This window comes from Myripristis murdjan, chromosome 5, assembly GCF_902150065.1.
Source record: "Myripristis murdjan chromosome 5, fMyrMur1.1, whole genome shotgun sequence".
Lineage (NCBI taxonomy): Eukaryota > Metazoa > Chordata > Actinopteri > Holocentriformes > Holocentridae > Myripristis > Myripristis murdjan.
The window spans coordinates 24,804,311-24,819,393 of NC_043984.1; the positions used below are offsets into that span (position 1 = coordinate 24,804,311).

The following is a 15,083-nucleotide window of genomic DNA, read 5'->3' on the forward strand; positions in this document are numbered from 1 at the left end:
GCTAGGCTTTGTTATAGAAAAGTGGCCTGTGATCTTGTTAAAATAATAAATAAATGTTAAATAAATAATTTTGTGTTGAATTTGTTTTGCTTTTATATAGCATTATCATTTGTGAGATTAAAATGATCTGTTTTACTTCATTTATCAATGGCACAATTTACCCCAGTCTATTCTCTCTAATGGCACAATTTACCCCGCACCAGGGGCAAGTTGTGCCACAAAACCACTTTTTTTTCGAAAGCTATATTTCTCAAACAGTTTATATAAGATCCAAAGTGATTGTTCCCAGGGATGCACAACATCCTAAACTATATGTGCAGATTTTAGTTGGAGGCATTACTGTAATCCCCTCGCTTTAAAGGCACTTAAAGTAAAAATTGGCACTATTTACCCCACTCTCCCCTACTACCTTTTAAGAGGGTTTATAATGTTAAGTTTGTGCTGACAGAATATGTAAATTTAATTATATGTTTAGTATTTAGGTTGTAGTTTGCAGAGGCCTTGTACTGGACAACATTATATTGAGAGGTGTTTCTAATTTTTTTGTACACCCTATTTATATACATGAGGAAGGCAGAATATCAGAAACAGCTCTCAATAAAATGCACTCCAGTCCAACAGCAGTAGGCTACTAATTATGACCTCGATGCCAAACATAGAATTGAATGAACACCTCTATTACTGTGACAAAAAGAAAACCTGAGCATTATAGGCATCAGAGAAGGAAACTTTATGGCAGAACAGTTGTATTGGATTGTATTAGATTGTACAGGTGGACCTAATAAACTGGTCGCTTCTTCCGGGCTTATTTCCATAGACCTGGTTGCTTGTTTCTCTCGCAAAAACTGGCAACAATGCCAAAGATTATCAGCATTACCATCAAGTACTCAGTTGGATTTTTAGCCACAACACTTTAACAGTGTAAAGTTGACTCACTGTACCATATGAGCTTTAAGGCTGAAAACATATGTTCTGGTGGTAATCATCATCATCAACACCATTACTATCTAACATTATTATTTAACCTGCAGAGGGGAAGGGACGTGGTTTGATCATTTAAAAAGCTGACTGCTGTGAAGAAGGTGCCACTTCAGAAACGCTGGACATGAGAAGTGAGGAAACTGCTGTTTGATAATTAAAGATTACAGTAATGAGCTGTAATTAAATGTTCAAACAGCTTGCCATACGTTCTTAATTATTCATAATAAAATTCTCAATTATGTTAATTGCAACAGAGTACCGTGAATGGCTTGTCATTTGTAAAGCCACCGGTGACAAGCGATTCTACGGCTGAATTTTAATTTAAACCTCTATTAACAGGCAACAGTGTTTGCTGTTTACTGTTTTGCCCGAAAACTATTTGTCATATATTTTCTTGTGACATTATGAATGTGGCAAATGGGGAAATTTTAATCAGTGCGTACACGACTTGGGAAAAAAAAAATACTCGGGCCAATCTAAAGCAACAAAATTGTCGACAACAACACTGATTTCAACTGTAAGTCGTATTTGTAGATTTTGTCATAGGCTATTATTGCTCGTCTTTTCCATCACCACGCCATTAGAGCGATCTCCCATGTGATTGGACGAATGAATCATGAATATTCTGTAGACCCGGAAGTGGGGCGGTACTGCTGTTTTGCTGTCGAGTCACCTCTGTCAGGCTGGAGGAAAACACACCGCTATAATGCAACATCACGAAGGATCTTGACAGCTCAATCTAATCCGAGACAGATAGATAAAAATACTATTTATTCAAAACGTTTGCGTCGTGTCGGTAAGACTTTGCCAAAATGATGGAAGAAATCGACAGGTTCCAAGTACCTCCAGTGAACGGGGAGACACAGCCTCTGGTAAGGAGAAAGACGAAAACAGAGCTTCAGTCTGTCTCAGTTGAATGCATATTGGTACATTTAGACTAGTGTACGTGGTTTATCCTGTCACCCTTGTCACCTATTTAGCAATGTATGAGAGTAAACAAGGTAACAAATCTACTAGCTCTCCGGGCTGCATGTATGAATTGATGATACACAGATGGAGGGATAGCGCCTTTCTCCCTTTAACAAACGGGGAAATTAAGCCCGCATCCTATCTGGAGAGTAGGCTAAACTGCGCCCTATATTATTTTATACCCTGTCAGTCAACATTTGTTTGTGGCAGTCTCGCCCAAGCTGCTGCTTTTAGATTTTTGCAATTTTTGGTGACGTGTTCTTTCGACTGGGTTGTGGTGGCTGTATTGCGCACACAACCCAAATGATGGTATGAATAGAGCTTTTCTGCCCCATCCGATACTGCAGACTGCTAGCCTGCTGGCTGGTCAGAGCAGGCCTGCTGTGGGAGGCTGACCAGCTTCAGTGGCTCAGTCCAAAAAAAAAAAAAAAAACTTATCATGTCTCTATAACATGCACGTGAGATAAAAATAAATACAGTGTGCATATCTTGTTTTCCATGCTTCATTTTCATGGCACAAGGGCATAGTGGATCCCCATCTGGATGCTGTTATAATAAGCCCAGCATGCATCCTTTACAAGCTCACCTCCACTGCTCTTATTCCCTACATTTCACATTCAGATGAGCCTCTTTTTGAGTGTTGTAATTCTGACATGCAGGCCTGATTCTCCACACTTCAAACGAAGCCTACTCAGACAGCTGTCCTTTTTAAAGTGTTAGCCATAGGGGGGTTAGGCAAAAGCTAGAGCTCCAGGTTCTACTGTTGATCACTGTGTCCATGCTTGCCTTGCTGAATACCCCAGAGGGTAGCGCTAGCAGAAATCACAGGGCAACATACTTTAGAGCCTGCTTTATTATGCAGCAGCGATACCATGTCCTATTAAGATTTGATCAGCCTGCTCTCTCATGTTTGATTTCAGAGGGAGAGCTGTTTGGAGTTTTGATCAGAAATATTTGCATTTGAATAGTGAGTAGCTGCTACCTTGTGTGAGTGGTCAGCTCATGCCCTGAAACTCTGAGAGCATTGCTTATTCTGTATTTAACTCCTTATGTAATTAGCCTCCCCTGAGTCCAATGACAGTGTGGACCCTTTCGATTTGACCTCTTTTGCAATTCCAATCTATGAAGCAGTCTCTTACTTACCATTTATACAAAATCTGACGACATCAGGACCGCAGTTGGTGTGGGACACATGGCTCTGCATTTTAATGCTAATAACTTCATTGTGATTCCTAAACCACATGCAAGTGCAACTTGGCACCTGCTTCCTACTCTAAAATCAATTTCATGGGAATAAAATGGCTTTGTCCAGACTTTCATGAGTTGTGTCAGTTATGAAAGAAAGAGGCTAAAGACTGTGGTAAGATACAATCAAATAGGTATACTGTATCCAAGTGAACAACTATATACATGAAGGTAGGTCTAAATTGTTAACTCTTATGTTTTATTCCATCATGCTTGTTTCCATAGTTATGTTCAGTAAACTGCAGCCCAGTCTGAATCTGTAAGTTAATTTTGCATTCAACCTAGATTGAAATTAGTTTGAGAATCAAGAGTGATATCCCCATAAGTACCCTTTTCCAAAGTGTCCAATCATGAGGCCACTAACTTACGTAAGGCTGTGCACGGTAGCCCAGCTCTCAATATGACAGATTGCCTTTCAACACATTGAGATTGTAATTTAGCCCCCTTGCCATTGTCATCCATAAAGATAGCACACCACCTTTCTGATGATCACCTGATCCATCAGACTTTACTGCTATTGGCCAAGTGGAAGCCATGATGGATAATCCCACCAATAGCCTGGTGTCTGTGCTGTGTCAGCAGCCTTGTGGCTCTTCATCATCTCAGGCAGTAAAACAGTCTCCAACAGGAGAACAGGCTGATGAAACCGATACACTGAGAGGACACTTCATTAAACTCTATGTGTGAGTGTGTGTGTGTGTGTGTGTTCATGAAGGTCAGGGCTGATCTTGTTGAGGTCATGACATCTTGTTACAGTATGTACATTAAAGTCAACATGTAACCCCATATGTCATAGGTTAAGTGTAAGTCATCTGCTGACACAATGCCCTGGTTTGAACATGCACATCTATTTATTTCGGAAGGAGAGAGGCAAATTTGAGTCATGGTTGTCTGGTCATATACCATAGTGAAGAAATTTTAACATACCAGAGGCTTATACATATTAGCTCTTATTGTTTTCATTTTAATGAAATATCACTAGCATTGCACCAAATAGTATAGCATTTTAGACTAATGTAACCTGTTCTATCTTAAGAGAAATAGTCTACTATTATCTGGTTTATTGTGGACTGCCTGACACCAGTTCTCAGTAACTGTGTTACTTGGTGTTCAAAAAGTAGCTCGTAGAATTCTGTCAGTGTTGAATATTCCTCATCATACTCTGCCTACTGTGCTTAGATTTTCAAATGGATTTGTTTTACCGGTGGATCCTATCTCATTTTAATACAGTATTTTTGTAAGAAAGTGTGGAAAACATGACTGAAAGGAATACTGTAGGGTAAGCCCAATGATCCAATGGAAGGGGCCTGTCACAGAACTGAAAGAGCTCATGTTCGCTGCCCTCACAGTGGGAATACCTCACTTAGCTTTACTCTCCCAGCTACTACTAGTCTGTTGTGCCGTGTTCATTGTTGCCAGGTGTCATTAACTATAGCTATTGCAAATGCATAAACCATCACCAGATAAAGCTGTTGTATCCACTGAGGGGGAATTTGTGTATTGGACTGCAGTGAAAACCTCAGCCTGTTATTTATCACTAGTTTTTGGAGAGAAATGGGGAAATCGGCGGGTGGGGTACATCTTTCACTCCAAGAGATGAATTACTATGGCTGAATGCTTAGAATGTCATTAAGAGATATTAGCCTTTGCTCTGACTGACAGTAATATGTAGCCTTCTGCGTTGACTTTACATAAGCTAGATAGACATTGCATACTTAAGCTCATAGTGCCACCACTCTCCTGTCTTACAAGGCTGTGTTTTTGGCAGCTTGTCTTTACTTGTGATACATGAAAATCAATGAGCAAAGTAAGCATCTCACAGGGGAAATATACTAGGCACAGATGCGATGCGTCACATAGTTGGGGTGTAGCACAGTGGAGAGGCTTTATGGGGTGTGAAACGTGGCAGTGAACAAGCGTCAAATGCCTCACTAGCACCTACCTAAGACCTCTAAGATTTGAACAAACTTCTGAATGGACCGACAATTTACGTATGCATTGTAAGTGGAGTGCAGGTTACATGTGATGTGCTACTGCTGCAGGAAATGTCTATATCCCCACATGCAGTAGTTCAGTGCATATATCCTGCTCAGCTGCCTCTGAATCAAGAGGTCACTGGTTTGAATCTCACCTGCGCCATTTTCCAGTTGCGGGTGAATTTCACCAGTGGGAGTCAGTAAGGTTACCTGCGCTCCACTTACAACATGTATGCACATGCAGTCTGTAAGATGTAGTGTGTTAATTTGGCATTTGCTACAGCTTGCCAAAGTACACTTATACACACACTTTAGCCATAGCAGGTATACGGTGAAGGTACTGTGCATTATTTCACTGCCATGTTTCACACCCTATACAGTTTTTTTTTTTTTTTTTTTTTCCCACTCGCTACACCACCGGCCTCTGTCTTGTGGGTGGTTGCATACCACCCATTTGCCACAAGGTTGCACTGCTGCCTTGCATTGCCTGTGGTGCAGTGAAGTATTTATTTGAATAAATTTTAAACAGATTTTATTTGTTTTTTTGTATGTAGTTTTTAGCTGTTGGAGGGCTGTGTAGCTGCACGCAGAAAAAAAAATTAGACCAACGGTGTGAAAATAGAGACCACTTGCGTGATACCCATGCAGGTACATGCAACTTCATGGTCAGTGTAGCATCCTCAGTGGACTCTGGTGTAGCAGACGTGCCATGCTGCGTCCATGCGTGGTGTATTTAGGCCGTCATTGTCCTTGCTAGGCATTCATGAATTTTTCATCAGGCAGTGAGATTGGATAAGCTCTACTGGTATGGAACTGGCCTAAATTCTTTTAGTACTCTCAATAATACCATGGACATGTTTTAATGATTCGGACTTAGATCTGCATCTAGACCTATCTGTTTCATAATCCCCTCAAATAATCTTCAAAGACACTATAGATTTCAGAGTGTGCATTCGTAGTTCATAGGTTTTATTAATTAGAATTAATTTTAGTTATGATGAACAGGCCTACAAGTAGGCTGGCTATGTGCCTTTTTAGGCATCTGACACTTTAACTATGCATTTCCCTACATATTACCAGAAGATTATTTCACATGATACAGTAGCATGTTGTATTTCAGCAGCCTAGTTAAATGCAAAACAAAGTAGATGTAGGGTACAAATTTGAGCTGTGGTTGCTTAATTGCTTGCAGTATCCTCAAAAATACAGCAGCTGATTCCCTGGAGAGAATGCAGGGTAATAATGTAAACTACTGAATGATAGCCTTTCCCGAAGTGGCCTGTGGAGTCCTTTCGAATGCAACAAGGGTAGGCCTGTGGGATGAACATAATGTAGAGCTCTGTCAGTGGAGCAGGCCAAGCCCTGTGCCCAACACGGCTCTGCTCCCCTCGCTCAATCTGGGGAAACCGTGGCTCCAACAGGAACCCCCTCTGTTCTCCCACGACCTCCTCCCCATGCCGTCACTGCTCACACAGAAAAGACACAGAGCCAGCAACATGGGCAGAACACTTAGGCCCATTGAGGTTACAAACCTGGCTGCCATAGTAGTGCACAGGCTTAGGAAATCTTACCAGGGCATTGGAGACAAGCAGGGCCTAAAAAGGGCTGATTATCTGGGTTATGTGGGTTTTCATTTAGACAACATTTTTTGGTTAGCCTAGATAGTGAAAAATGAATCAGAGGGTCACTCTCATGACTGAGCTGATTGTGTTTTGGTCAACAGTGTGATGAAAATCAGGTCCCCAGAGGAAGTGTGAAGTGTTTATTTTTTAAGGATTGGATATGTTTACTAGTTTGGTCCAATCATAATAAACAATGTGCCTTTGTGTTTTTCTTTTTTTAGGATCCAGCAGCATCCTCAACCTCAGAGGCAGACTCAGACACTAGAGAAGGAGAGACTGTGGCCATGAACTACAAGCCTTCGCCACTGCAGGTCCAAATAGGTATTATAGCCAACACACTACAAATCAATAATCAACTTCAAACTCTGATATTGAGGTATGATCAGTCATACCTTATGTTACCCTCTTTCATGAAAAGCATTTAACATAGTGAAATTTGTCACTGGATGCAGGAGGTGAGTTGCTGCAGCATGAACATTTGTGGATGCAAGAAATTCTTTTCCTGAGTAGATCATGAATACTGTATGTCAGTAAAATATACTGTCTCATCATAACACATCTGACTGAGGTGTCATAACACCTCTGAGCTGTTATCATTATTTTACTCCTACAATATCGTGAAGGCTATGCTGCAAGAGTCCCGTTTTTCTTTAAAGGGTTTTGTTCCAAAAAGCTGGAAAATATTACTTCCTGAAATATAACAGTCTATATTTCAAAATCACAAAGGTTTTCATCCTCTAATAAACATTTTGTAAGCAAAAGTCTCAAGATGATGTATAAGTTTAGTAGCAAACCATAATGTTTCTAACTTCTATGCTAGAAATCACAGTTCTTTCAAATAGTGGATATTGCAGTTTAGAGTGAAACTCGCATTTCTTCTGTAGGAACATTTATAAGTCTATTTTGACCAACAAAAAGAGAGACAGAAAATAACCAAGACAAGGAAGAACAGAGTACAAATGCAGACACTAACATGCTGTCCGACCATACACCGATGTATTCATACAGAATGACTCACTGTATGCAGTTCTCCATTTTAATTGGAACTCAAGCCCTCTCTGTCATGATGTTTTCTGTTGAAACATCCAGAGGTGACAGACTTGAGTTAGTCATAGTATCTTCAGGCCAATGAAGAAGGAACGGAGATTGATGGGTTCATCACTCTGCCTTGTGCTTTTCCTCTTTCCATTCTACTCCATCCTAGTGTGGTGTTGCAGCATGAACATTTGTGCACTTGATTGAGTAATGCAGTGACACCAAGTTTGTTAGTCTGTCTCTTGGAGTCACATGCTGATGGTAATCAGGCTCAGAATCTGCAGCACTCACTAGCTTGTCCGCATTGGTCAGCAGATTGTGGAGAAATTAAAAATAGTCTGGCCCAATGACAGCATGTAGGGTAGATGTGATATTAAAATTGTGTCCACACTTACACTCGAAAGTTGCCTGCACTGACTAAATTGGGTCTAGTCTAAGGGTTATTATGCAATACACAGTATAATAAATGTACAAAACATTTTGGGGTTAAAATGCTAGTTCAGATTCTTACCCATACGGTGGTATTTGCTACTGTATGTGAGTGTGATGGCAGGTTCAGTCCTGTCCTGACGTGGAAGTGCTGCGAAGCGCTGCTCACTTCCTTTTGGCGGCCATGTTAACCAGTTGGACTGCTCAGACCAGACAGAGCAGCTCACCATCTGAAGCGACAGTTTCAGTGTCTAGTCTTATTTTCTCCTGTTATCTTATTGGCACATCTCTCTTCTGAATAGTCTTATCTCCACGGAAAACACATTTTATGTCAGAAGCAAAACAGCTTCATGTCTAGAAGTACAATGACTAAAATCATGCTTGTCACTCAGTCTGACCGTGTAGACCCAACCATTAAATTATTACTTATCCCACACATTTGTCAGTTGTGTCTAAATGAGAGAGAGAGGGAGAGAGAGAGAGAGAGAGAAAGAGGGAGAGAGAGAGAGGGAGAGGGAGACAGGGAGCGGCAGATAGAAGGAGAGAGAGGATTTGCTTGCAACTGGATCTGAGAAATATACTTTTGGCCAAGCCCCTGTATGCACTTGAATTAACACTTCGCAAAACTTCTACATACGGTCTGAACCAAATGAAATACATCCACCAAGTTTGGTCCATTAACTCCTTCCCTGTTGCAAGAACAAAAGCTTCACCAGGAATGTGCTGTTGTAAAATGAATGAATTAGATATAGGCTAGACCGGAGCACAACACAGTTTTGAATGGCGACATAAAGATGAAAATTTGTTCAAAGGATGCACAACAAGATACATTTGATCTTTGATTGCACTTTGAAAACTCTTTCAGCCCTCTGACTTCTAAAATGGCAGAACTGTTTTCTGTCATGGCACTAGCACACAATGAACTCATAGGTTGAATGGGAGCAAATAACACTATAAGATAAGAATCTGAACTATTGCTTTAACCCCAATTTTATTTATTTATTTATTTTTTAAAATGGCAACACTTTTTATACTCTTCTCTTACATTTCTAATAGTACTAAATTGATATAGCCTAGCAGTGATAGTGAGCTGAACCTTATTGGCACATGAACTGATGACCTCATATCCTGTGGTTGCCCAGAGAAACAGAGGGATCTTGCTAGAAAGGGATCAGTGAAGAACGGCACCGTGGGAAGTCCTGTCAATCAACAGCCCAAGAAAAATGCAAGGACAAGGTAATATCTTCACCTGTTATTTGTTTCTTTGTTGTGTTTACCTGATTACCTGGAAGTGTTACACTTTGCATTATTTATCATTGTGAATGTATTTCTGGATCTGTTTTGCCATCCGTTCATTCAAACGCCTGTGACCAACTAAAATGCAAAACCTAAGGACAGCATGGTCAGCCATCCAAGCCTTAATTTGCTGCCAGCATTCCAGGGACACCATCAGACTTCCTAATGTTACAACCAGATTCAAACTGTGAACAGCAAGGCTTTTTAAAGAAGTGGAATTGGCTGTGTTTTCTTAGTGTGAATGATGATAAAGGAGTCAAAGCATTGGGGTTCGAACCACTAGAACCCTCACTATTGAGGACCGACTCATCTGTCTAACCCCAGTCTCTGATAGATTAGGAGAACTGTGAGAAAGGCGGTTCCTGCAGACAGGTCTGAACCACAAGCCTCAGAGGCCAGAAGATTATCCAGCAACTCCTACAGTCTGAAGGCTACAGATTAGCCCCAATTTCTCTTCTTTAATGGCATGCTAGGAGCGTGCCATACCCCTGACTGGAGCTGTGAAATGTCATTCAAGACACATATCCCCTTTTTGTGTAGAGCTGTCTTACCCTGGGCTATCACAGTCCTTACATGGTTTAGAGAAATAAATATTCAGGATTAGTTTATCCGGGGGGTTTCATTATGGATGCATCATATTACTTTTGTGGCAATGTAAGACATTTGCTGAGTGCTAAGTGTTGATCCAAATTTGGCCTAGTGCTTTCTGTATAAAACTGTGCTATTCTCTGTACCCTGCTCCAGGTTGGTGGTGCCAAACAAAGGCTACTCTTCTTTAGACCAGAGTCCAGATGAGAAGCCCTTGGTAGCCCTGGACACTGATAGGTATGTGAATTTTTCCACATCAGCCTTGTACATTTCAGAAACATTGAAAGATGAACTGACGTAATTGTACGCACTGACTAGGTTTTTCCAGTCTCACAGAAAAAAATCCTTGACAGAAATAAAACAACTGATCTAATGTAGAAAAAGAGAAGTTGGCTCGGTAGTGCTGTGTTTTTTTTTTTTTTTTGTCAGTTCTGTCAGCATGGTACAATAATCCTCAGTGCAACTTAGGAGATTTCTCAGCAGAAGGGTTTCCTAAAAAAGGGCAAAGCCTCTCTCAGGGCACAGGATTAGAGAATAATAGGGGTGGGATTTGGACAGGACCGCAGAGAGTGCCCTTGCTTCCACCCTGAACCAGCGTGTCTGTATCTGACACAGATGAATCCCACCCTGTTCCCAGCCCACTGTTTACTACCACATGGCAGATATCAGCCCCCTGGAAGTCAACCAAGATTACATCATATATTACTTCATGTATTCCCTCTGACAAGCTCTCTGACTCACAGCCACCCAGGACACACATTTGTTTGTTGTCCACATTTTATCTTCACACACACACCCCTTTGCACAATATCTCTCTGTCCCATTCGCTTGTACTGTATTAGCATGATGTCACTATTCCCCCGCTTTTTCTGCTAATTGGCTGTTTAGCAGCGCTGGGCATGTTATCCTGCAGCTGTGTGCACTATGTCTGTTCATTCAGTGTCATTAATAGGGCCAGTTTTTTCTCCACCAATCAATAGAGGGCTCCAGATTCTCTCTGCTGGTCAAAATGTAAAGAAATCCCTTGGAAATATTAACATTTTGTTTCCTTTGCTGATTCGCAGATTCAGGTATCACTTGAGCGATGCGTTACTGTTATAGTGACACTTTTGTCCCAGGAGACACTTGTGCGTAACTGTTGATTTCCTCTGTTGCAGTGATGATGACTTTGACATGTCCAGATACTCCTCATCAGGATACTCCTCAGCCGAGGTGAGATGTCTGAGGGACCAGGTATCTATACACACTAAAGTTTTTAATGTCACCCTGTAAACAGTGTCACATGGTGAAACTACCAACATCACAACCATCACCCAGTTCCATACTCACAGCAGGTATAAGTGTGAAGAAGGTTTATTCTGCACTGCCACACATTCATATATGCCATTGACAGTCACCTTTAATGAACCAGTAAATGCTAGTTCTCATCGGTAAACCCCCAAATAAATTGATTTATGTTCATATGTTCCCCTTGGAGAGAAAAAAAAATCCTTTTTTTGTTTGTTTGTTTTTGCCCCATTGTGTAACTCACCCCATAACTAATGTTAAAAGTCTAAATTATACTGTCTGTACTCTCTGTTGCTGCTTTGCATTTATGCATTACAACTGTATGACATTTTATTGTGTAGTCCTGGATCAGTGTGTTTTTGAAGGACTGTAACAGTATTTTCAAATCAACATGGTAAATGCTTGCACAAACATTATCATTCCTAGCATTAGCATGATAAAAATGGTCCTGAAGCCCTGCTGATATCTCCTATCTTTTGTTTGTACAGCAAATCAACCAGGACCTGAACATCCAGCTGCTGAAAGATGGGTACAGGCTGGATGAGATCCCAGATGATGAGGACCTGGATCTGATCCCCCCTAAAGCAGTCAACCCCACCTGCATGTGCTGCCAGGCTGCTCCCTCCACAGCCTGTCAAATCCAGTAGCACCGCCCCCCCACCAGAGTCTCCTGCCTGCCCCGTGCACTGAGGCCAACCTCCACCAGAGACCAGTGAAGAGGAGTTACTTTAAAAAAAAAACTATTGGGTGGCAGTAGCACAAAGGAGAAAAGGGTTTATCTAAGTTAAAAAAAAGAGAATAGGTCAAGTCTATAGAAAAGAGTCAATATGTACAGTATCTCTATGCACGTTCCTCCTATGGCAGGGTCTGTGCATCTTACTTTTGCATTGTGAATTCAGCGGGGACTCTGTCTAATGACAGAAATATTTCCCTCAAAGGAAAAATATGGAAAAATAACATTTTCTTCATTTGACCTCCATCTCATCATCGTGGATATTCTGGTATACAAGGACCAGCAAAGAATGTACCCTATTGTGGATGAACAAAACTGATATTATGGGATGAAGAGAGCTCAGAAACTACCAAGACCCTGTGAGGGTCTCATTATATGTTGTGGCGGCGCACCAACCATGGGATGTGCTTCTTCTAATGGTGTGTCATTGAAGGTCATATTTAATGAAAGGGAAGGTTTGGAATTGTGTGGATTTGCAGTAACCAGTGAGTCTTTTTTTCCTCTTCTCACTGTTTTTTCCAATCAGTCTACTTTGTCTTCCTGTGTATATATGTTTCACATGTGAAAATGACATGTGTCTGTGTGATTATGTCCAGGAAAGTAGTGCTAAACCCTCAAGCTCCTGATAAAACACTAATCACACTAAGATATTGATTCCAGGTACTAAATTTGTTTGAACAACTGTTACCCCAGGGGTGAATTCCTTGTTTCACATTCAGTTGCAACAACTACTTCATAAACCTGGAAAAACAAATAGTTTTGCATGCTGCTTGTTATAGTATGTCCTCATGACATACCATGAGGACACACCATGAGCATCTTAGTGCCATTTAGACTTGTTACATGAGATGCACTTTCAAAAACTACATGTTTTTGAGGTAATCTATAGCTTCACTTACTGTAATGTCAGTAGATCTGCAGAAACACAATGCTCTTTAGAATTATTATGAGAACAGCTCATGTGTTACTGTGTACTTCCTTCTGTTTGTCCATGTAGCCCTGACATGCAGTGGATGTTTCAGTGGATCAAAAAAAGGCCCATCACCACCAGTGAATGTGGTTTCAAAATATGGCACATTCGAGAATGCATTTAAAAATGGACAGAAATATTTAACACTCATTCTTTTTGCAAGAAATGTGTGCAGAAAGAACATTAAGCTGTTTTGAGTGATTAGATGTACATTATGTCAGCTCTGAAGTGTCATATTTGGTGATCAAAATTGATTCAGATATGCCTGGTTGCAAATCAAAGAATGAAATTTTTCGTTTCTTTTCCTGTATTTTTGGCTAAGTTTAAAGTGTGTGGTCACCCCCCGGGCTCCCCTTCCTTTCAAATAAATTATTTATCAGATTGCCACATATAAATACTATTTGGGGAATGACAGTTATATATGTAGCACCTGACATGCCCTTTGTATTGTCAATGTTTTATTCATTTATTTTCAGTGAGGATGAAAGGGAAATTGTCCTTGCTGATTCATACTGTTTACTTTCAAAGTTTACATCATGCTAATAACATCTCTTGAGTTCTAAATCCATCAGCCATGGTTCAGTAAGGGGTCATACTCGTGTGTGTGAATCTACTCTCAAACAAAGCACTTAATGATGGTGGACAGATTTGAGCTGGGTTTCCCAAAAACATCCTAGCATTGAGTATGTTTAAATGTGTATTAACATCATAACAATTTTAACTTGGCACATGCAAACTCCCAGTAATACTAAGGATGTCTTTTTTAGTTTATTAAACAGGGAAAGCTGTGATCAGGATATGAGGATACATCTGGAATACTTGTGTTCATATGAGCAGGCTCATTCTTAGGTTAGATAACTTGGAGGATTTACTTTTTAAAAATGAAAACCACAGCTAGTGCTATCAGTTGAAAATTAAACAAAACAAATACAGATACATGTTACAATAGATCAAAAAGAGAAACTTGGAACATTTCATTTTTTCACCAAACCAACATGTGCAGGACTACTCTTGTGTTTTCTCATTTGGATAAGTGTCAGCTCTGTAATTACAGTGTGTGGTCACAAGGAAAAGATAGATGTTTTGACACTTACTCTAATTACTGAATGACCTAATTAATGAATTTTATTGCAACACGGCTTATTGTATCAGTTTTATTGCACACACTAATCTAGACATCCATAAATTGTGCGAGGGTAGCTTAAGTGTTTTTTTTTTTCATCACCTGACTGATTGATGTAGCCTCAGTGTTTCTTCTTTCCACAGAAAACAGCATTTATGAGTTAAAAAAAAAAAAAAGTACACTAGAATTTATTAAAAACAATTTTGTTTACATTATTTTCAAATTAGGTGCCAAGTGTGCTTGTGTGAATAATGAATTGCATTGATTTGAAAAAGACAACAATAGATCTTACGTGAATAATAGTTCACGTAAGATGAAGTGGCCAAGACAGCCTCTAGCTGAGTGTTGGACCAATAGGTGCAAACAGTCAAATTTGTAATTGTAGGATTGACTATGAGTTGCAGGACCATTGACCTGCATTCTTTTCTATCCTAAAGATTATTCTAATAGATTCACACACATAAGTTATCATGGACTTCTTCTGTTGAGTGCACTCCTTTTGGCCAGTATATTGTCATTTGGGATGTAAATTGACTCTCATCTTAAGTTTACTAAAGTAGATTCTGCCTTAAGTAATGCATTGTAACAGAAGATATTTATCAGCAGTTGTATGTTTTAATTTATTTTTAAGTATGGGGAAAAAAACTGCATTTTAACATAGACAAAGAGATGCTTTTTATTTGTCAGATGCTTATTATGATTGTTAAGACAATGTGAATTGGTTCCATTTAGAATTTAAGTGTTAATGTTACTGTAGTATAAAAAAAATCAATAAATATCAGATATCTGAAGTTTGAAATTGTAATGTGCTTCTGTAACTCTACTGGTC

The 15,083-nt window shown here is 40.0% G+C and overlaps 1 protein-coding gene across 2 annotated transcripts; it reads left to right on the plus strand.

Annotated features, from left to right (window-relative positions):
- The first annotated feature begins 1,630 nt into the window (after positions 1-1,630).
- On the plus strand, positions 1,631-15,045 carry fam219aa (family with sequence similarity 219 member Aa). 2 transcript variants are annotated; one of them, XM_030052122.1, is made up of 6 exons: positions 1,631-1,853; positions 7,015-7,114; positions 9,400-9,493; positions 10,298-10,378; positions 11,299-11,374; positions 11,917-15,045. In XM_030052122.1, exons 1-6 carry the CDS (start codon positions 1,794-1,796, stop codon positions 12,073-12,075), a joined length of 570 nt encoding a protein of 189 aa, XP_029907982.1. In that variant the 5' UTR covers positions 1,631-1,793; the 3' UTR covers positions 12,076-15,045. The 2 variants fall into 2 exon arrangements, with proteins under 2 accessions (XP_029907982.1, XP_029907983.1); XM_030052123.1 differs by having other exon boundaries at positions 11,299-11,353.
- Positions 15,046-15,083: the final 38 nt, after the last annotated feature.